Source organism: Hemitrygon akajei, chromosome 19 (assembly GCF_048418815.1).
Source record: "Hemitrygon akajei chromosome 19, sHemAka1.3, whole genome shotgun sequence".
NCBI lineage: Eukaryota > Metazoa > Chordata > Chondrichthyes > Myliobatiformes > Dasyatidae > Hemitrygon > Hemitrygon akajei.
In genome coordinates, this window is record NC_133142.1 from 20,231,199 (window position 1) to 20,254,712 (window position 23,514).

Below are 23,514 nucleotides of genomic sequence, written 5' to 3' on the forward strand. Positions count from 1 at the left end.
TAAAAATTAATAGAACCTGAAAATCTGAAATGAAATGTAAAAAATGCTAAGAATACTTTGCAGGTCTGGCAGCAGCATCTAGGGAAAGAGAAACAAAGTCATTGTTCAGGCTAATTACCAATCATCAGAGCTTTTAACTATAAACAGCTTTAATGTTGTTGTTGGAATTGTGTCAGCAGTTACTTTGTAGAGGGAAGACCACAGTACTTAAATGGAAAATTGCCATAAAATATGGCAAGAAGAGCAGAATGTTAAAACACATAAGAAAGCTCTGCCTAGACAGTTTTACAGAGAGCAATTTAAGTAAGCTACAGTTCAGCAAATTACACCACCTAAGACTGCTAGGTGCTTTGAATGAAAAATAGAAAGGCTGGAAGAACTCAGTCAGGAAGTATCTGTGGAAAGGGAAGTCATTTCACACTTTGGGTTGAAAACCCTTCAAAAGTTTGTACATAATCTTTGTCACCCTAATGGGGTGATTTTTAGTTAAGAAAAATACCTAATCAGATTGGATAGGATTGTAATCTTGAGATGTCAAATTTAGAACGGTATCAGTTTTATCACATGGATCAGAATATTGAGGAATTGAAAATTATTCTAATGGAATATAAAAGCATCCTAGTTTTTATCTGTATGCCTAGTCTGTATAACTTAGCTGAATTGCTTGCCTAATGGAGGACTTGAATTTAATTGTATGAGGTTCATTAAGGTGCTGGAATTGTGGAATAATGAGAATGGGAATGATTTTAGTCAGGAGTTCCTGTTAGAAGTGCTTTATTCGTCGTAGTTCAAATGGCATTTAAAATATAATTAAACAATTTAAAGTGACCCATAAAACTTCAGACAGTGATTGGTATAATTCCTGCAAATAATTACATTTAAAATAAACCAGAAGTTATAAATGCTGGGAAAGAAATATGTTTTATTCAGCCAGACAGAAGGTCTGAAAATACTGATCATGCTGGCCTTGAAGTATGTGTAAGAATTACAGGAACGAACACATCCCACCTTACCCACATCTTGTCAAGGTAGACTTAAAACCAAACATTCACCCCACTGTCCAAAATTGTAAAATATAAGCTGTAGTTATGTGACATTGTAACAATTTTGTTTTATATTATTAGCACTATGAGCAATCTCCATTTTTCAACTCCACAATGGATATCCTGAACATGGTCTTCACTGCTGTATTCACTGTAGAGATGGTTTTGAAACTCATAGCTTTCAAACCAATGGTAAGAATTTTTCATACTTTGAACTGAAAAGCAACAAACAAAGCATTTACATTAACAGATAAACTGTAAATTCTTTTTTATATAGTAGAAAACCTGAAGACTATATTTCATGTGTTAATTTTACAGTTTGTACAGGCAAGCTAATAAGATATTGAGAGAAGGAAAATGCACAAAGGCATTAAGCTTACATTAAAGATCAAATGTGAAATATGTCAGAGAAAGCCACTTGAAAATTACCCAATATACAGTTTAATTGCAAGTAGATTTACTGAGGTGCAGCTTTCAACTGTTTGTATTGCAGCATTGTATTGCAGTATATCTAAACACCTGTATGTGTTACTCTAATTTATAATGTCATGGTATATACGCATATATACATTTACCATTGTGTTAATGTAATTGCAAATATATTAATGAATAATAATGAAGTTTTTCTGAGCTCTTGTTATATTGGTTTTATCTATAAGATGAATAAAACTGTAGTTCAGATTTGAAAGCATGGAGGTGCAGCTTACTACTAGTGTGGGAATTAATAAAAAAAAACAAAATGGATTAGCTTCAAAAATTTGTTTTTCCTGATATTTCGGCTGAGGTTACTCCTAGATCCTAAATATAAACCGTGTCATAAACAAATTGATGCAATTACTGTAATCTGTTGAGGTTTCCAATTGATATTTGAACCATTATTACCCACAGCATCATCAACAACAAACTAAAATGAATAAAATCAATGATTAAAAATAATATCAATGATTTGTACAAAATAAGTGATTAAAAACACAAACTGAAAACTCCAGTTTGACTGTATGTCTAATATTCTTATACATTGCACTTTAAATTTCTGATCAGCTTTTTCTCTAAAGTATAGCAATGACCCAGATTATTTTGAAATTGTGATTATAGAATAGGCAGTACATAAAGTTGTGATGCAGTTACCTCATGCCATATATAACATCACATCAAAATAAAAACGGGGCAAATTCTGCTATCATGGATCCATTAGCCATAAATTTACTGTTGGTGTCTAAATTTTCTGTATTAATAGTGATGAATATTACTGCTGCTAAAGCTGAACTGGAACCTCACTAGTGATCTGCAAAAGTGTGATTTTTATTGGAGAGAGTGAGAAATTTAATACAAAATTTTCAGAAAAAAACTAAATGATATACAGTACTAGTGTAGTTGGGACAGTTATATTCAGCAATTTAAAGACAATAGATATATGGAATGTATATGTGCAGGTAGTAAAGACAGCTGAATACCCTAATCCAGAGATTCCAAGGCCCCTAAAATGGTGTTCAATATGGGCATTGCATTTGGTGCTAACATTTTCTTCATTGTGACCCTTTCCCATAAAAACAGCATATTTGAATTGCGTCAAGTATTTCTGTAACAACTGAAGGGACAACAAAAAGGTGCCTGAGGCCAGTTTAGAGAAGTGGGGTAACATCAAATTTTTGCTGTGGCTTGGGGGGGGGGGGTGTAATAGTGCAAAACCACTGAAGCCACAGTATGGCTAGTCGATATAGGCGCAGGGGAGGCATTAGAGCCTTTAGAGTGAGGATTCCCCACCTAGGGTTCATGGACCTCTTTCTTAATGGTGTTGGTCCAATGCATTAAAAAGAGGTTGGAAAGCCCTGCTTTTGAGCCTTCTACTGTCACTGTGATGATACAGATGAAGTAGACACATGGGAGTTTGTGCTGTCTGTGCAGTCATGAGGTTTCTGGGAGTGGAGATGGGGTGGAGAATGGCAACATTAGAATGTGAGTTTTGATTGAGACACTGGGGGGAAGGAGAGAGATAAGAGTCTGTGATGTACTGGGCTGTGTTATGGTTAGGTAGGGAAAGATGGGGAGAGACATCAGATGCCTGTACCTTAGGTCAGAACAAAGAAGTTCGAGTTGACTTTTGGAGGTAAGGACAAGTCGAAGGAGAATCAGCAGGAGCCCTGCCCTGTTTTGAGGAGTGGGTATTATCAGGACCTTCTTCTCAGCAGTTTGGGTTAGGAAACAATGTTGGCAGTGGGAATGCTGGGGCGAGAACAGAACAGAAATGGAAATAATGAAGGCTCCTCCCTGAATGGTGACTTGGATCTGCATTGTGCTCAAAAGGCCATGTTGTCCTTAGAACGCATGAAAATGGTTACTCCTGGGAAGGTGTAATTTGTGCAAACAACAACAAAACTCTCTTCAAGTGCACTGTTACCTTATTTCAGATTTATATTTGGTTCTGCCTTTTGATAGTGGATGATAACCTAAAAACTATCAATGCTGCACCAGTTTGGTGCAAATGGAAGGGCTAAAAAATGAACTACAGGCATTTAAAATAAAAGCTTGAAATTAAACTGGAAGCATTAAGTAAAAGTGGGATCAATTTCCCATTGCTATTGTTAGTAAATGTTTGGGATTTACTATTATAAGTTTCCCTCATTTGTATTTTAATGAACTAGCTTTATAATATATATTTTGCCTATTTAGTGGTAAAAGTAAGAATTTGCACATCACTTCAGTTGTTGTTATTTTGTCAAATATATTTTGAAAGTGAATACTGTTTATTGAAACTATTAATCTTATTATTACTTTGTAATTATTCACTGTTACTAATTACAGTTATGTTAAGTATAATCTAAATATTTCATTTTCTTGGAAATAATATGCACTTAATGTAAATTACAAGTAGAACACAGACAGTACAGCACAGTATGGGCCTTCAGCCTATGATGTTGTGTCGACCTTTTAACATACTCCATGATCAATCTAACCCTTCCATCCTATATATCTCTCAATTTTTTCTCTCATCTATGTGTATATCTAAGAGTCTCTTAAATGCCCCTGCCTCAACCACTGCCTTTGGCACTACATTCCAGACACAGAGCACTTTTTATGTTAGAAAAAAGCTCTAAACTCTCCTCTAAGCCTTCCTCCTCATGCTTTAAAAAGATGTCCTCTTGTATTAGCTTTTGCTGACCCAGAAAAAGATACACTTGCTGGTACTGCAAGCTTCCCTGTCTGTTGTTATCATCGTGTTTATATGTTAGACACTTGGATATGCTTTCTCCTTTCCATTTGCTGATAAATAAGTTCTTCACTTTTCAAGGTGGCCAAGAAGGTTGATGCTTCTCTTTAGTTCCCTCTTAAATCTCACATCCTGTCTTGAAGAGGTGGCTGGAGCAGTTATTCACAACACAAACTGAGTATTTGTGAGGTAAATGTATGCAAATCAGAAAATGCCACTTGGCTTCACATCATAACTGTTAATCCTTTAACCTTCACGATTGGACCCTGTCTCAATTTCACGCTATGGGATTCAAGGCCTCATTCCATATTAGCACATCTTCATGAAATATAAAGATCTCAGACTTCTGGATATCAGTTTTTGCCATGTCATCTCTAGTCCAGAGAATTAGCAGCAATCTATAATCAATCATGATATGCTAACCTTTTTGATTTGCATTGTTCTTGTAATTCTCCATTCAACCTCTGTTGTGAATGCTCAGTCCTGTGCAATACAATTCCTTCTCATTTACCATATAAAGTTATTACAAACAAGCTAGTCTAAAAGCTCATATCTAGAAGATTGGGCTAACCACACTGCTCTATTCTGTCTACGTTCATATCTGTGTGACTAGCCACAGCTCAAGCACCATCTAAATTTACCAGTGACACACCTGTTGTTGGTGACAATGTGGTGTACAGGAGTGAGATAGAATGGCTAATTGACTGGTGGTGTAACAACAACCTTGCATTAAACATTACTAAGATCAAGGAACAGATTGTGGACTTCAGGAAGGGGAAATCAGGAGAACACACAACAGTCCTTATTGAGGAGTCAGCATTTGAAGGGTGAGCAGCTTCAAGTTCCTGGGAATCAACACCTCAGAAGAGCCATCCTGGGCCCAACATATTTGTGCAACTATAAAGAAGACATGCCAGCAGCCATATTTCATTAGGGGTTTGGGGAGATTTAATATGTCACTAAAGACTCTAGGAATTCTCTACAGATATACTGTGGAGAGCATTCTGTCAGCATTTATCGATAGAGTAGACTGTTATCAGACATGTCAGTGTGGGAATGAAAAGTGGAATTAAAGTGGCCTGCCACTTTGTGGCTGTTATGGTGGACAGAATGAAGGTATTCATATTCAATCTTGGTAGTCTTCAACCTGACGGCATCAACATCGATTTCTCTAACTTCTGGTAACCACTCCTCTCTGTTTTCCACTCCCACCCCTTTTTTCCCTTTATTTCTCAAACCCTTACCCCTTTTTTCTTTCTCCTTCCTCACCCTCACGAGACCTTCACATCACCTGGTTCACAGTTGGAATTATGTGTATTTGCTTTTCACCAGATGACCTTCACCTGGTTCTCCACCTCCTTCCATTTATTTATTTATCTATCTATCTATTTATTTATTTATTTATTTATTAAAAACTTTTTTTATTGTGTTTTCAAATAGTTACAGAATAAAAGTGTGAGAAAAAGAAAATATGTGTTACCCATCCCCCCTCCCCTTAACCCCCCCCCCCCTAACATCCCTATTGAAAGAAAAAAGAAAGAAAGAAAGAAAAAAAATGGAATGCCTGGATATTAGAAGATCCCCACATGCTCCACGGAGTTCGTAATAACTTTAGTATATATATTTATTTCTTTCCCCAAGTAACCAATTAGTTCATCTTTGGAGCGCCTATATATTTAATCCTGTCTTTTGTAAATAAGGGCGCCAAATTTTCAAAAATGTTTCATATTTATCTCTTAAATTATAAGTAATTTTTTCAAGTGGAATACAGCCATAAATTTCTTTCTTCCAACAATCTATACTTAAATATGTATCCGATTTCCAAGTAACTGCAATAGCTTTTTTGGCTACTGCCAATGCAATTTTTATAAATTCTTTCTGATATTTATTCAATTTGGATATCGGTTTTATCCCTTCAATATCACCTAGTAAAAGTAATATTGGATTATGTGGAAGTTGTATTCCAATAATTTGTTCCAGTAAAACTCTTAAATTTGTCCAAAAAGGTTGAATTTTAGAACAAGACCAAGTAGAATGTAAAAAAGTACCAATTTCTTGGTTACATCGGAAACACTGATCAGATAAATTTGGGTTTAATTTATTTATTTTTTGTGGTGTAATATATAGTTGATGTAAAAAATTGTATTGCACTAATCTTAATCGGACATTTATTATATTTGTCATACTCTCAAGACATAGTCTTGACCAATTTTTTTTCTTCAATTTTAATATTCAAATCACTTTCCCATTTTTGTCTTGACTTATGGACTCCTTGTTTAATTGCCTGTTTTTGAATCAAATTATACATACAAGAGATAAATTTTTTAGTCTTTCCTTTTTGAATTAAAGTTTCTATTTCATTGGGTTTCGGTAATAACATTGTTTGACCTAACTTTTCTCTTAAATAAGCCCTTAGTTGAAAGTAACAAAAAAGAGTGTTGTTTGATACTTTATATTTATTCTTTAATTGATCGAATGACATTAATATACCTCCTTCAAAACAATCTCCTATATATCCAATCCCTTTTTGAAACCAATTATATAAAAGTTGATTATCCATTGTAAAAGGAATGTCTATTTTGAATTAAAGATCTCTTTGCTAATAAGGATTTCTTTGTCTCATCGTCAACATTTATCTTATTCCATAAATCAATCAAATGTTTTAATATAGGATATTCTTTCTTTTCCCGTATCCATTTAGATTCCCATTTATATATAAAGTCTTCTGGTATGTTTTCTCCTATTTTATCTAGTTCTATTCTGATCCATGCCGGTTTATCTTTCTCAAAAAAAAATGCAATAAATCTAAGTTGATTTGCTTTATAATAATTCTTAAAATTTGGAAGTTGTAACCCTCCGAGCTCAAATTTCCATGTCAATTTTTCCAACGATATTCTTGACATCTTACCTTTCCAAAGAAACTTCCTCACATATTTATTCAGCTCTTGAAAAAACTTCTGGGGTAATTGTATTGGTAGTGATTGAAATAAGTATTGTAATCTAGGGAATATATTCATTTTTATGGTATTTACTCTACCTACTAATGTTATTGGTAATACCATCCATTTATCAAGATCTTCTTGAATTTTTTTCAATAGTGGTAAATAATGTAATTTGTATAAGTTCTTTATGTCATTATCAACTCTTATACCTAAATATTTTATACCATTTGCCGGCCATCTAAATTGGGTTATTAATCGACATTGATTATAATCTCCTTTAGTAAGAGGTAAAATTTCACTTTTATCCCAATTTATTTTATAACCTGATATTTTCCCATATTCTTCTAATCTATAGGATAATTTACGCAACGAGTGCAATGGGTTTGTTAGATAAAGCAGAACATCATCAGCAAATAAGTTAATCTTGTATTCTTCCTGATTAACTCTGAAACCCTTAATATCTGGGTCCATTCTAATCAATTTAGCTAATGGCTCTATCGCCAACACAAATAAAGCAGGTGATAATGGACAACCTTGCCTAGTTGACCTTGTTAACTGAAATGGTGTTGAAATTTGACCATTTGTCACTACTTTAGCTTTGGGATTAGTATTTAAGGTTTTAATCCATTTTATAAAAAATACTCCTAATCCATATTTTTCCAATACCTTAAATAAAAAATCCCATTCCAATCTATCAAATGCTTTTTCTCCTTCCCTTTATTGAAGAGTTAATTGAATTCTTCCTTCTGCAGCCCTTAGTCTCTTCTACCTATTACCTCCCAGCTTCTTGCATCCTTCCCTCCCACCCCCATCTTCCAACCTTTCCCTCCTCACCTGGATTCGCCTGTTATCTGCCAGCTTGTGCTAAAGAGTCCCCCGACTCTTTACTTTGGTCTGCTGTCCTCTTTTCTTCTAGTCCCAATGAAGGACTTTGGCCCAAAGTGTCAACTTCACTTCTCACCATAGATGCTGTTGACCCACTGAGATCTTGCAAAATTTTGTGTTGCTGCAGATCTTCTGTGTCTTTTGAGTGTGTTGTTGATTGTCTAAAAAGGTCAGAACACATGTAGGCTATTGAGGATTGTGAGGGGTGAGGGATTAAGATTGGTGTTTGGAAAGTTAGGGTTACATAGGTAGTTTATATAAACTTGTCCTATTGCCAATCACAAAGGTCTTCTGCCAGGGACAGAAATAGCCTCTATTGTGTGAAAAGAAAAGCATTAATTAGAGGAGTGTTTGATAGATGGGAGTAGAATAATCACCAGCTGATGGAAATGAAGATCAGAGGGTGCAACAGAGGTGAAGCCAAATATATATCATTTCAACTGTGAACAGTATGGCCTTCAGCACAATTTTCTGCTTGAATACATGTCTGAGGGCAAATACCACACTTAAAAAAGCAAGTTTTAATTATTCAGATCTCATGTTGCTCATTTTTTCTCACTTCACTACACATCAGAATAAAGAGCAAGTAATTTATCTTCAAAATTAATGAGCAACACTCCCGCACTTTATTTAAATCATACTCTTGACCTTTGTGTTTTCTGTCAATTTTCAGTCCAACCAATTGAAAAGAAGACAATTCAATTTTGATTCACTTGTTTAAAAACTCTTATCAAAAGCTACATTGTGCCAGTATGCAATAAAGTGAAGCATATCTTGCCCATCATTGGATTATTTGGTTTAGTGCTTCCATTCCAATCAGACCTTACAAGCTTTTCATTCTGAGTATTATGGAATATAAGCATGAATTGATTGCGGCAGTGTTCTTTTATGGTTAGATGTCACTTTATTTAAATATGTTTTAATTTTTAATTTGTAATAGCAGTCATTGATAAAGTGATACTTTAATGTGCAAATTCTTACATTCCACAAAGTTGCTTTTCTTCCATTTACTAAGTTTTAACTAACACTTTGTATTAGGTGTGTGTGAAAAAAAAGGAGAGATGGCTAGTAAGTGATTTTATCTGACTTTTGCAGTGCATTTTTGTTTGTCAGCTACTAATTATGCATGGTTTCTTGGGTTTCTAGTTGGCGTGACTTGTCCATTCGTGCTCCCTCTCCTTTTCCTTGCAACCCGAATCTCCATTCACCCCCTAATTCTTCCAGTTGGTTGTGGAACTTCTTCTAGTCTTTAATGGTTGATACTAGAGCAGTTCACCAGTTTATTTTATGTCATTAATAATCCTGTTAATCTTCTTTTACTTTAATTCAAATTAGAATCTTGAATAAAATAATAGCTGTCATGCTGCAGATCACTTAAATGGAGTACTTGAGTTTGTATCCTATAAACAATTGTTTCAAACAGACAAACATTATTAATTGATAGTTGTTAAAAATTCAAAGGCATATTTTTAAACTATTAAAGGATTTATTCATTTGCTAATTGAAAAACTACTAAACCAAACTATTTTAGTTTTAAACTAGTTCCGAAATTCTTGATTTTAAACTTTGAGTAATAGGATCATAGAATTATACAGTAGAAAAACAGCACTTCAGCCTCCAAGTCCTGTGCTGAGCATCAACCACCTACTTGTGCTGGTTCCATTTTACTTTTATTATACATCCATCAACTTCCCCCAGATTCTACCATTCACCTGCACAACAGGGGCAATGTATAATGGCCAAGTGACTCATGAACTACGTTTTTGGCGTATGGGAGAAAAATTACACAGAGATAATCCCTGCAATAACAGGGAGTACATGCAATCTCTACATAGATGTTCCTCAACCTTGATAACTGCACCACTGAGATCTCTCAAAGCTGCACACTGTGTAATGTTTTGATTTGTAGAAGCACTTAATTACAAAAGTAAGTAAACATTTAACGTTATGTAGTAATCATCACTAATTTAATTATAAATATTGTTTTTAGGAAAGTCTGAAAAAACTGATTTACTGGAAATTGGCCTATAAACAAATTGTCTTTATTTTTTTCTTTAGGAAGTTCACCTATGTTCTTAGCCACAAGTTACAATTAAATTTATCCCAAATAAAAACCCAAAGGTTTTCACATACAATATTTTCACAACGCATGTTTTTTTATACTTGCCCCAGTAAAATATGTTTGTTTTCTCTTCACGCTAATTCTATTTCCATTAAAGTAAATTTTAAATAGCAGGAGAGTGGCATCTGTTTAATAACCCATTAAAACCCTATCTAATTTTTCTTTTAAACATTGAATTATTAAATTTATTGTTTCTGTTTTGTGTTAAAGCTAACTAAAGATGCATTCAATGCTCAATGTGTTAATGTAAACATTTGCCCCCTACCTACTTTGTGTAGGGCTATTTTAGTGACTCCTGGAACGTGTTTGACTTCCTCATCGTTATTGGCAGCATTATTGACGTCGTACTCGGTGAAATTGATGTGAGTACTGTACCTTCCCAGAAACCATTATTTCTCCCCTTTAGTGCTACAAAACATTATCACTGGGCAAGTCACAAACAGTTGTACCTTCTTTTATGAAATAAAAAAGAACCTTCAAAGCCTGACTTCTCTCACTTTTTCCTCTGTCCTGTTCTAGAACACAGAGAAGATGAACTCTCCAATACAAAAACAAGCATAACTGTGAAAGCATTTGTCTTCAGTGAAAAATTTATGGCCCTTCCTGTGCAAAGGCCTTTTGTATAATTCTATACTACTTTTGTATTTCTAACAGAGGCAATTTATTATTTTCAAATCAATGAAATTAATTTAATAGGAATGGCTTAAGTATGTGTATGACATTTGCTAAGGCACTATATATCTGCTATCTAAAATTTTGAAATATTAAACAAAGAATATTCCTGTTATCAATCTTTACTCTGCTTTACTGGAAACACCATGAAATTAGATATCAGATATGTTTATCAGTGTTGGTCTTCTTAAATTATTTAGCAAAAAATCTTATTACATTTCATAACATGGATTTAAAACAGAAAAAAATTGAACTTTTCTTTGATATATTTATAATTAGAGTTTACAAGAAAAAAAGAGTATTAAATAAAACTCATGCTTTCACAGTAGTGCAAAATACAGCCAAGTTTACCTCGGTTGTAATTCACTTGTGTTGTAACACTTGTACTCTCTTGTTACTTATTTTCTATTGTCTTTCTCATCCCTTTCTGCTCCTATTGAATGTTTACATTCACAGCACTATTTCGCTGATGCATGGAACACTTTTGATGCCTTAATTGTTATTGGTAGCGTCGTTGATATTGCTATCACAGAAGTTAATGTAAGTAAAGGCTAAAAGGCTATCTGTAACTGCCCCTCCAAATTATTCTACGATCTCTGAACTTTGACGTAGAAGTTCAAAGTCTGCTTTTTAAATATAATTGATCATGCCTTCACTTTAACAGTGAGTTTTACTTGTGTTGACAATATTTTATACTACATGAAATTAAGAATAACTATAATGTCAGTTATATATTCAGCACTTTAATGCTATTGAAGCATATTGCATCTCACAGTGATCATAACTGATAATATTTGATGCACTGTGTATTTCATTTTCAATCTTTATAATTGAATATGTGGATATTGGTTGGCAGATCTGTGAAGAGTTAATTAACAATTTATCTTTAACTCTGTTTAAAACAGGAGTGTTACAGTAACATTGCAAAAGTAATTAACTTGAACTATATTTCCATTATTCTGTCTAGTCAGCTCTTATAGAACAATAGATTAAGGTAAAAAGATTTTAGAGATTTCTTTGCTAGAGTCTATATACACAAGCCAGAGGGCAAGAAAATAAGTTGAGCAAAAAGACCGAACAACTCTATCATTTTAGTTAAGGTGAAACTTAGTTTCCATTGGTAAAATTACTCTCAATTATTTAGAAATTGCTAATAACAAAATAAAATAATGGAACATTAATAATATATCTTTAATATATATTTATTAAAGTTTTTGAACAAAAACATCTAGACATCCTGAAGGAAAAATTAAACTTTAAGATACCTCAAAATTGATAGTGAAAGGAATGTAAATATTTACTTACAATAATGCCTTAAAGACGTCTGAGCTAGTCAATATAGAAGAACATATGACCACAGAGAAAAATTAGAGATCTTCATGATTTTTTTTAACATTCATTGAGTCATGGTGCTTTGATAGCATTATGGTGAGGGCACCAATTCTGTTTTGCTATGTCTGGACTATTTTGCATTTAACATCTACAGCTTTCCTGAGATAAACTATTCCTTTGGCTGCCATTCTTGATCATTCTGGCCTTAAGCTATTTGGTTAGTCCCCTAACATAATAATTTCCCTTCAGTCATCTGTCTTTTTTTTCCATAAGTGAAATGTTTTACACACATGTATAGTTTCTATTGCATTTTACCTGGTTTTACAAAATTCTACAATCATTTTCTTACCATACTGACCCATACTGCCTTTCTTTAATTTCTACTTTCTATCTGAATCTAGTACTTCAAACTTAAATGTCTGAGATTCAGTCTATTTTGCCATTTATTTAGCTCTTTGCAAGCCAAGTGTTCTTTGCAAAGAAAACCATATCAAGAGAGAAAAAAAACAAACCCTGTTATCTCTGCTATTTTAGTAAAGGGCTTATAAAACTATGAAAATAAATATTTCCCCATCTCTATAAAAATTGGGATACCCCAAAGAGTGAAAGTATGAGTAAGTTTAATGTTAAGTATCTATTCCATATTTAGCTTGCTGTTGCCAAAAAAGGATATTGTCCCTCACAAAGATCACATATAGCCTCATAGCTACATTTTTAAAAGTAAACATTTTAAAATATATTCAAAAATTGAAAAAAAATCTTAATATTTATTCTTATAAGTCAAAAACTCACTGGTAAAAACCCTGAATAGAATTAGTTAAACCATTGTACTTGTTCCCAGTTGAACAAGTTCTTCATTTGTTTGGTAACACGCAGACTGACACTATGACATTTAAAATGCTGTGAATAACAAAATTATTAAAGGGTTTGTTTTGGTTTGCAATGGCATAACTGAAGAAATACCTTCCTACTGGCTTTTCTTCCTTGTGAAAATGTTAATTATGAATTCCGCTTTTCTTATTCTGATGAATGCTAAGGAAACAAGATAAATCTTTCTGTGGCTTTTGTTTCTCTTAAGCTACTAATATATATCCATCTTTGAATAATTCCTTAAAATTATTCTGTACACAGCAATCTGATATTTCATTCTTTTCATGTCTTCCCCATCAATAATTTAGTGACCATGTAAAAAGATTATGAATATTGTTACATTTATAACAAATACATAATTATTACATTTACCTTTAGATTTTTATATTTCTTGATTCTCGGTATCAATTTTTTAAACTAATCTCTGTTTTGAATAAACTCAGTGACTGAGCTTCCACATTTCTCTGGCATAAAGAATTTCAAAATATTTTCTATTCTGTGATTGAAGAAGTTCTTATAATCTAAGTCGTAATGGTCCACATCTTATTCTCCAATCATGGCCTTCTGGTTTCAGATTCCTCAGCCAGAGGAAACTTTGCGCAGTTTAGCCCTAAAATTGATAAGCCATCTCATTATAGCGAAATCTGGAGACAATAGGCTTAGTCTATTCAATCACACTTTATACAATGGATCTGTTCAGGAACTAGCCTGGTGAATGTTCTATGCTCTGCATACATGGTAAGTTTGCCTTCTAAGTCAGGAAACCAGAATGGTATGTAATTCTCCAGGTGCAGCTTCACTAAAGCACTGCACATCTGGCTGTACTCCAGTGTTGAGGTAATAAAGGCCAAAGTTCCACTTGCTATCCTAATTGCACTCAGCATCCTAGATGGTATACAAATGTAGGTTATGGCTCTATCTAAAGAGGAAAGACTTGTTAATATTTGGATTTAACTTGCATCAAAATTAAATACGGTTAATTTTGCAAATCATACTATAAACCCATTCATATATTAATTTAAAAAGCTAAAGTAATGGGTTTTCTAATTCTGCTTCATGTTATTTTTTTTAGAATCTTGTTGAGGCAAGTATATGTATTTAGTTTCATGATTAAGCACCATACATTTTTTGCTCACTTTTTATGATCATTGTTTTCACAGAGTTTCACATTTGAAGCATTGAATTATGGTCATGCAAATTTTCTTCTCTCATTGAGGAAAAAGATAATAAATGTTTTCAGCCTTAAGGCGAAATAGCAATAAGGAAGGAAAATCCCTTGGTGTGTTTTTATGTTTTTTGGTCAAAATTTTTGAACCTTTCAAGAGTTGTCACAAAGAAAGTCTTGATTTCAACATTACAAGTTCAAATTTGATACAATTAAGACAGTCCTAATTTTAATTTGCATCTTGAAAAATTGTTATTTTTGAATGAATAACCAATATTACTTATGAGACAATAGTTATATGCTGTAGTATTTACTCTGATGTGCTTTTCTGTAAGGTAAAATATTTGCCACAAGCAAGAATAAGTAAAGAAATTGCCAGAATGGGTTTCCATAGCTACCAAAGATAATGAGTTTATGTTCCTTTGTTTACTACTGTCAGTCAATATGAATGTAAAATAGTTTTCTTATTGAATAATTTATTGTGTTTGACAATTTATGATATCTAGATTTATTTTAGTCTTCATAATGAAAATTTGGTTGACCATAATTCCTGCATTTTTTGCACTGGTTTTTCTGCATGATCACTTGGAATGATTAAAGGTGATAAATTAAAACCACAGAAATGAAACAAATGTTCATTTTCCCTCAGAAATCAGTATTATTCATCCACATTATGGTCTGTGGCTACTGGAATCTCAGATTCATTGAACTATAAACACTCAGTGTGCAGGGTTAAAAAGTTTAAGAGCAAAGATATTTGATCAACAAAAAATAATGGAATGGATAGAGAGAGTTCTGTAATCAAGGAATGTATTTACTCTATTTGAAGATGTTGGAGAAATAATTCATTTGTTGATAGATAGATCGTAAAACAGTACAGTACACGAACAGCCCCTTCATTCTATGATGTTGTTCCAAACTAATTGAGCTATTGACATGCAATCCCCTTTTCTTGCACGTGGTCCATATCCCTCCATTCTCTGCTTCCTCATAATTCTATCTGAGAGCCTCTTAAACAGCTCTATTGTTTCTGTCTCCACCTCCACCCCTCACAGCACATTCCAGATGCACACCATTCACTGATGATAATCTATATGTAGTTAAGGACCTTTCAAATACAATATCACCTTGCATCTGATTAAGTGGGTTTAGCTTTGAGTAAGGATGCAGTGCTACACCAAGAAATTACTGGCTCCATACTGTTTGTGCATTTCAAGAAGCAGAAATTGTGCCTTTAGTTTTCTAAACAGCAGAAGGCTGCAAATTTCAACAACTCAAAGTGGATCTATAATTTTAAGGTAAAGGAGGCAAGCAAAGTTAAGGATGTGTTTAGTTTTGAAGAAAAACTTTTGATATTCTATGAGGTAGGCTTTGGAGTTATCACAATTGAATTTGGTATTGGCTCATGTCTGTTGTCTTAATAACAATTGTTACGTAACCCCGTAACCAGGTAACTTACCAGCAAAGATAGCGGGATCAGCTGAGTCGGATGCTACTATTTTCAAACGTTTTATTCAAAAAGGGGCACAAGCGTATGGTTAATACAAAACATTCAGATCATATACATCGTCAAAACTCAATCTAAAACACCGGTGTAATAATAATCAATCAGAAATAAGCTCTATAGTTGTCTAGGGGTAATACTGAGTCCAATTGAAATATAAAGAGTCACTCAGAAGTTTGCAGGCTTTTCCCTTTCGGGAACCGCTGGGGTTTTCACGTTGTAGAGAGAGAGAGATGATTTAGAAAAGATGAACACTTGCCCGTTGTCTTTGCAGAGCAAATCCTTGGAATCAGGGGAGCAGGCTTCCCCGTTGTTAGTTAAAAGCAGTCTTTCGTTGGTTCTAGCCACAGATTCAAAATTCGGAATCTAACGCACATGGCTTCCTTCAAAATGGCTTCCCGCTCCCACGGGAATCGATATCATGCTTCCTTGGTGTCTCCTGGTGCGTCTGAGGGTTCCCCCCCCTCAGACCCTCCTTTATACTTCTTCACGGGATCGCAGGTGTCAATCAAGTTGCAGGTAATGCGATCTCTCTCTCAACCAGCCCACTTTGCCCGAGGGCTTTTCACGTGATCTCCATGAGACAATAGTCAATGTCACCTTTATTCTGCTTCTTGGGAGAACGTGGTCTCTCTCTCTCTCTCTCTCTCCCATTTTCCTGTGTCTATTCAGCACGTCTCTTCCTCTTTTGGGTCAGTTGACCCCCCCTTGACTAGGGTTCTTGCGATTCTCACAAAGGAGGGGGCCAAGGGCATAACACAATCAATATAGTATATAATCATATTGCTGACACTTTACAAGGGTAGCTGTAATTCCATATTGCCACCACCCATTGTTAAAGACGTGTTATTATTCTTGATTAAAATTATTCTTAAGATTGTGTCAGATTGTCCAGGAAAAATGTTATTTCTCCATCTGAGCCATCCTTCAGAGTAGAGTACCAACATCATGCTAGCCTACAAGAATTTAGAAATCCGCATGAATACTTATGAATGCCTCCAGATAAAATGTGAGTTTAGATGCATTTTCTTCAAACATTTCTTAAACAATGATTTCATAAAGCTCCATACACAAAATGCTGGAGGAACTCAGCAGGTCAGGTTGCATCAGTGGAATGAATGAATAGTCAATATTTCAGGCTGAGACCATTCTTCTGGACTGGAAAGGAAAGAGAGGAAGTTGCTAGAATTAAGTGGTTGGGGGGGGGGGGGGAGAGGGATAGAAGGATAGCTGGATGGTAATAGATGAAGCCAGGTGGGTGGGAAAGGTAGAGGACTGGAGATGAAGGAATGTGATAGAGAAGAGAGTGGACCATAGGAGAAATTTCATAGAGCTGTTTCAGAGGAGAAGTTTCATAGAGCTAGTTAAATTTATGAACCGTCAATAAAAGGGCAGGGATTGAAAATACATTTCACAGATGTAGCATAGAGAAAAGGAAAGTATTTTTAAGTTGTGACTTATTATGAATTGGAAATTATGTCTGGAGTGTATTCCATACTAATCTTCATATGGGATTGGATATATTTTTAATATTAAAATGTGTAGGTGCTATATTCAATCTGGAATTCTCTTTCTAATTACATCTGTCCAACCCTTAGAATTAGGTTGGTTTGCTCCTCAGTCAGCATTGTTCATGTGAGTGTTGGAGGCACAGGGCAGAGCTGCCACATTCTTTTCAGTCTAGGAGTGGCAGGATGAGGATGAGCTTCAGCCTATCACAAAGGAACAGTGCTTAGGACACGTCATTGTTGCCAAGTTCAGTTGGTTTCTAATCGTTCACACCCTGACAACCCCTCCTTGTCTTTTCTGTCTTCCATCAATACAGACAAAACCTATATTTACCCCATGTGCCTTCACCATCTTTCGTTATTTTACCCTCCCTCTCCCCTACTTGGCTACAACTGCCCATCCTTTATCACTGGTCAGTCAAACAATCACGTACTGGACCCTGTCTCACGATTCCCCCCACCCCTCTCTCATCTTTATGCTGGCTATCTTCCCTCTCTACGGTCTATCCTGATGTAAGGTTTTGACCTTATGCATCAGCAGTTCTATTGCCTTCACAGATGCTGCTTGACCCACTGAGTTCCTCCAGCAGATTGTTTCTTGTTCATGTTTTCTGTTGCTTATGTTTTAGTTCATTCAATGCTGGTAAATAATGCAGCCTAGGGAATTGAATCAAGTAATACTTAGAAGAAGAAATTTATCTAAAGGATAGTTTTATGTAATATATCCATGTGCTTAAATCTGTGCACGTCATTACACTTCCTTTTCCAATAAGTCCTACAGCATGTGGTGCAACTCAGTGTCCACAGTATGTGGAGCAAAGATTAAGATGGGCTGCATTGATATCTGTTCGCATGACTAAGATTGTCTTTTCTGTGTTCCTGGATTTTGGAGATTGTGAGTTTGTCTCCAGAGACACATTCCAGTTGAACCTCTGAAACATGATAACACATCATTAAACTCACCCTGACCTTTCTAGTTAGTGCCACAGCATTATTAAAATGGTTGACAATCAAAAGCTGACGCTTATTAAGTTTGAAATAAAACTCACTTAATCTGTGCTGCTTGATAGCACATTGACAGTATCTTAATTTTTTCAAGAGTGTTATGCTTCGTAAATATCACAAAGACAATCATTTGAAACCATATTCTAAATCTAACCAGCACCAGGAATCTTTTCATTTTGAATTACTTAATTCATTTTTGGTAAATTTTCATACATATAGTTAAATAGAAATTTGTTTTAATTAATGAGAACATAATATCATGTTAATAATTACTAATAAGAAATAAATTGTTCTGGTAGAACTATGTTGCATGATGAACAATACTGAACTGGTCCACTTTTCTACACACATCCAATTTGCACTTCCATTTTCTGTAACAAAATAGTTATAAGGCACTGATCCAAAAGCTCCCATTTTGCTTTGTTACAGTGTAGGAGACATTTTTGCCCTCAGATTGATAATACAGGTTTCTTTAATATTATAGAAATTATTCTAATGAGTAAAGATGTTTTAAAATCATGTGAAGTATTCTCTTTCAGTCCTTAATTATTTGAATTGTGCTTTAATTTTCATCGATATTAATAAGGAAATTTACCTCCAATTATTTTCCTTTACTGTTATTTTATGACTATGTATGTATTGATGATTCAATTATGTGTTTTTAACACAGAGTGATACTGATTTTTGTAATTCCATAATTAGCATTAGTACAAGTGGCAAATGACTTTTTTAAAGTGCCAAAGTTTTTTTTGATCATTATGCATTGATACTTGCACGTATTTGGTACCTCACTGTATTTGCATGAATTTATTGGATTCACTCTTCACATAATTTCCCCTTTCCCACTTCTCACCAGTTTTACCTCCTATGTGGCATAAATCTGCACTTGGAATAGTTCCAACTTTGTTTTATGTATTCAGTTGCTGTGACAGAATATGCAGTGCTTGGGAGAGAAATAATTCCATTTTATGTCTGCAAAAAAACTAATTTTTTCTCATAATGTTCAAATTACTTATTATATAGTTGGCCTTGGGTCAGCCTTTGAATGTCATGGTCAGTAAACTAAACCTTAATCATATCAATAGGATCTGAGTAATTAATTGCTTGTGTTAGTGAAATGTGTTATTTTTATATATTGTTTTGCATGGACATGTTTTACATTTATCCTACATCAATTTATGAACTCGTTTTCTTAATTAGTATTGAATTTAAAAATGTGAAACAACAAAAATTGATTTGGATGTTATTATTTGATCACTTGGAGTTGGTTTTGAATTGAACAAACCTTGGGCTGTTTTAATGAAAACCTTCAATGGTGGTAAAACACTATGGATTTGGAATATCTTGATCAGTTAACACTAAATTAGCATTTTTTAAAATTCCAAAGCATTTTCTGTGGGAATCAAAATACCCACCACTAATACAATAGCTTCTGCTGTTTCAACACTGGGTGTAAACTCTGTGCTGAAGAACTGAGCTTCATTCTGCTTCTTTCTGGTATTACACGAAACAAAAAAGTGTGCTTGACATGTTACAAGTACCCCAGAGTAGAAATTCATCTCTACCATTTTGCATTAAACATGTATACATTGTAATGCATGTGCATTATGCTCTCCATACGAAACTTAGTTCCATTGAAGAAATGCTTGAGATGACCTTGAACTTTTTGCTTGCAAATACTTTGACAAGCTAGGATATTCTCAAGATTGAATAAATAGAAATTCCAGAGTCTATATTAAATTCAGTTTTGAGTGAGATGACAGGATTCACATTGTTTACTCTGCAAAAGAATAGGAATTTGTATCGAAATTTGTGATACAAATACAAGATAAAAAGAATCTAGTATTTATGGCACCAAAAGTTCTTCCTATGTGCAGTTGTTTTTCTCAGGCCCTTAGGTGTAGCAAATTCAAATTAGGTATGGCTAATTCTTTGTTAGAGATTTAAAGTAGACATTTGGCCCATAGCTCTTGCTCTCTTGTTTTAAACTGATATTGCTTTTAACCCCTTTTATAATTTTAAAAATTATTTACTAACTATGGAAATTTAAGTAAAATCCAATTCACTAAATGGTCAAAAAGCATGAGCTGAATTACATTTTATAAAATACGTTCATTTTTCATGTGTTTTGAAATTTTACACCATCAAGAGTAGTTTTTAACTTGTACATTTTTAGCAAATCATGCATTCAATTTTACTTTGCCACCTGAGCCAGTGACCTGCATCAGTTGGTGAGGTGACTGAAGACATCAGGCCAAATAAGAGTTCACTTTCACTTTTGAGATTCTGAGAGGAACTGGAGGACTCTACAAATCCCAACCTGATTCATAGGAACTGTCTCCAGCATAAAGGCCAATCAGGCTGTTTGATGTCGCACAGCCCTGGAGACATCCAGCTCTTTCCAGCTGTCCATCAGCTGGCACAAATGAGTTTGGTTGAAATGATTCCACCAGCCAGTACAGCTATCAAGTAGCAGACTGAGTGTGCCCCTGGTCAGTTGCTTACTTTTCACTACATGAAACAATGGTCCCAATATTTAATTTAGATAAGTTATTTTTAAATCGCATTGCTTCTACTTATATTTAAGTTATTCATTTATTTAATTATTAATTTAAATATTCATTTCTAAAGCCTTTTTCAAAGACAACTGAGAGCTCCCCTACAGGGGTACCTGGGGTAAGATACAAATAATGTTCCCCTGTGTTTACCTTGCATGAATGTTTTCTTTCTTGTGAATATCTTGTGATTAATTTCAATTGAATATTTGTTCCTAACTTTGTCTTTGAGTTACTAATGTTAATTACCTTTTGACAATATGTGACTCTATATAATAAATTTTCAGAATTATGTTGACCTAATTGAAAAATTTAAGCTTAATTAAAAAGAAATGTTCTTGGCAGGTGACATCAATTTTCTGAAAATTTACACTTTTGTAGCAAGTAGTCTTTCAGATCACACACTACTTCTGCAGAACATGCAGCTAAGTGTTGAAGTGATTGAGGAAACATCTTGGAGTGTTTTGTGATTACCTTTCTTATTGTGCTCTCTGTGTTCTTAAAATTCATTTAATGCATTTGTTCATTTCTTCTTATGAACTAATTTCGTGTACAATTCCCTTTATAGAATTCTGAGGAAAATTCCAGAATTTCCATTACTTTCTTCCGTCTCTTCCGTGTAATGCGCTTAGTCAAATTACTGAGTCGTGGTGAAGGGATACGTACATTGTTGTGGACATTTGTTAAATCCTTCCAGGTAACCACTTTCATTCACTCTTGGGTGTACATTGAATAAAAAACAATTAATGTTAACCTTTGCATTAAGTTTAATTCATGTTAGATATATTAAAATATTTTTATTTAATATGAGTTTATTGTATTTTTTCTAAATGTGAACCAATTGACCAAGAATGAAATCTGGATAAGAGATTAGAAATCGATTTCTGTATTTACTGAATACATTGCTAATTTTTAAATACATTTTATTTTTGTTAATGATTCATGACCATAGAATTATAGAAATTGCAGCACAAAAGCATGTATTTTTACTTCATAGTTCTGATAATGCTATATTTGTGAATGAACTTAATTTCTGAGATACAGCCTTACTAAATTAGACAATTAAGATATGGCACAACAATTAATTTACCCAAGTAGACAGGATGCAAGTATAACAAGGGGCTGAACTAATTACAAATGGCTTTGCTGGAATTGTACTTTTTTAAATCTTTAGGTTCATGGCCACCATTTATTGCCCATCACTAAATGCCATTAGCTACATGCAAGTCCATGAAGTACAGTATCATTAACTTGCATTTTCATGGAGAAATGTCATGGTAGCCATTTAAAATGGAGAAGGGTGGGACTTAAATTAATTTGAGTTAGCAGTCCACTATTAGACTGGCAAACAAATAATTTATTAATAGATAGAGTATCTGCAGAGTTGAAAAATTTTATGGATTTGTGTGGAAAAATCCTGGTCCAGGAACACCACTGGGATTGTGAAATGGGCCCTGTAGAGATTGCACTTTCTGAGGAAACTTAAACAAGCATCACTCCCCACTAACATCTTAACTACATTCTACAGAGGCGTGGTTGAGAGTGTGCTGACTTTTTGCATCACAACCTGGTACTCCAGCTGCAGTGCTGCTGACAAAAAAACCTTGCAGAGGGTGGTTAGGGGAGCAGAGAAGGTTATTGGGGTCTCCCTACCTTCTGTCCAAGACCTCTTTCAGAGTCAATGCCTCCAGAAGACACGATACATCATTAAAGACCCCTCACACCCTCTCCATAAACTGTTTGTTCTTCTGCCATCAGGCAAACGTTACAGGAGCATCAAAACAAAAACCACAAGGCTACTAAACAGCTTCCTCCCACAGGCAGTCAGACTGCTAAATAGCTGCTCTACCTGACTCTGCTTTGGACACTTTTAACTTGCACTGGGCATTATAACTTGATTTTTACAGACATGTGGCTGTTGTGTTTTACTATTTATTGTTGTGTTTACTATTTATTGTTGCGTTTGTTATGTTATGATTGCACTTGCTCCTGGGAAATGCTGTCTTATTCTGCCCTGCAGAGCTGATGTATGGTTGGAATGACAATAAAGTTTGTGAATCTTGAATCTTGAAATTCCAGTTGTAGAATGTCACTCATTGGAATGCACTGTAAAATGGGAAATTTGGAAAAATAATTTTCTATCTATTCATGGTTCAATTAAAAATGATGGATTAATATAGTAAAGACCAGTAAAAATGCTTCATATTTACAATGGTCTCATTGTATTTGTGTCACAGTTTCATCTTCATCCTTGTCTTAGTTTGAAAATATTAAAAAATTATCAAAATAATAGACAACAGATCCAGATTTTTTCAAAGGGAAATTATGAAGAGAAAGCTGTTGAAAAGTGAATATGTATATATAAAATTTCTATGAAAATTCCAACTTTTCAAAGTAAGTGTGCAATACTTTAAGCCTTAAGCTATTTCCAGTATTCCTCTGCCCATGGTAGAGGAGTAATATTTTAAGTGCATAGACTTTAACATAGCTATACAAATCCTTCTAACTTTGGAGTAGTAAAAACAATTGTAGCAAGGCAGGAATAATAGGTAGTTCCTCTCGAGTTTTAGTTTTGGTAGTTCCATTTAGGAAACTTTGGTCAGATGGAGCGAGGTGTAGAAATCTAACTTAAACTGAGAAGATAAAGTACATTTTAAAAGGGATTTATAGGGTAACAATTCATTTAGAGTAACAATTCTAGAA

General features: G+C 34.3%; 1 protein-coding gene across 6 annotated transcripts in view; it reads left to right on the top strand.

Annotated features, from left to right (window-relative positions):
* Positions 1-23,514, top strand: part of LOC140741801 (voltage-dependent L-type calcium channel subunit alpha-1D-like) — a 351,948-nt gene that overhangs the window by 240,725 nt on the left and 87,709 nt on the right. For 3 of the 6 annotated variants that reach the window (XM_073072200.1, XM_073072201.1, XM_073072202.1), the window contains 5 exons: positions 1,125-1,235; positions 9,117-9,146; positions 10,479-10,562; positions 20,888-20,932; positions 21,380-21,508. In XM_073072200.1, the coding sequence (XP_072928301.1) occupies positions 1,125-1,235; positions 9,117-9,146; positions 10,479-10,562; positions 20,888-20,932; positions 21,380-21,508 (399 nt within the window). Of the gene's footprint in view, positions 1-1,124; positions 1,236-9,116; positions 9,147-10,478; positions 10,563-11,328; positions 11,413-20,887; positions 20,933-21,379; positions 21,509-23,514 lie in introns of all 6 variants that reach the window. The other 3 variants (XM_073072204.1, XM_073072205.1, XM_073072203.1) reach the window with 3 other exon arrangements.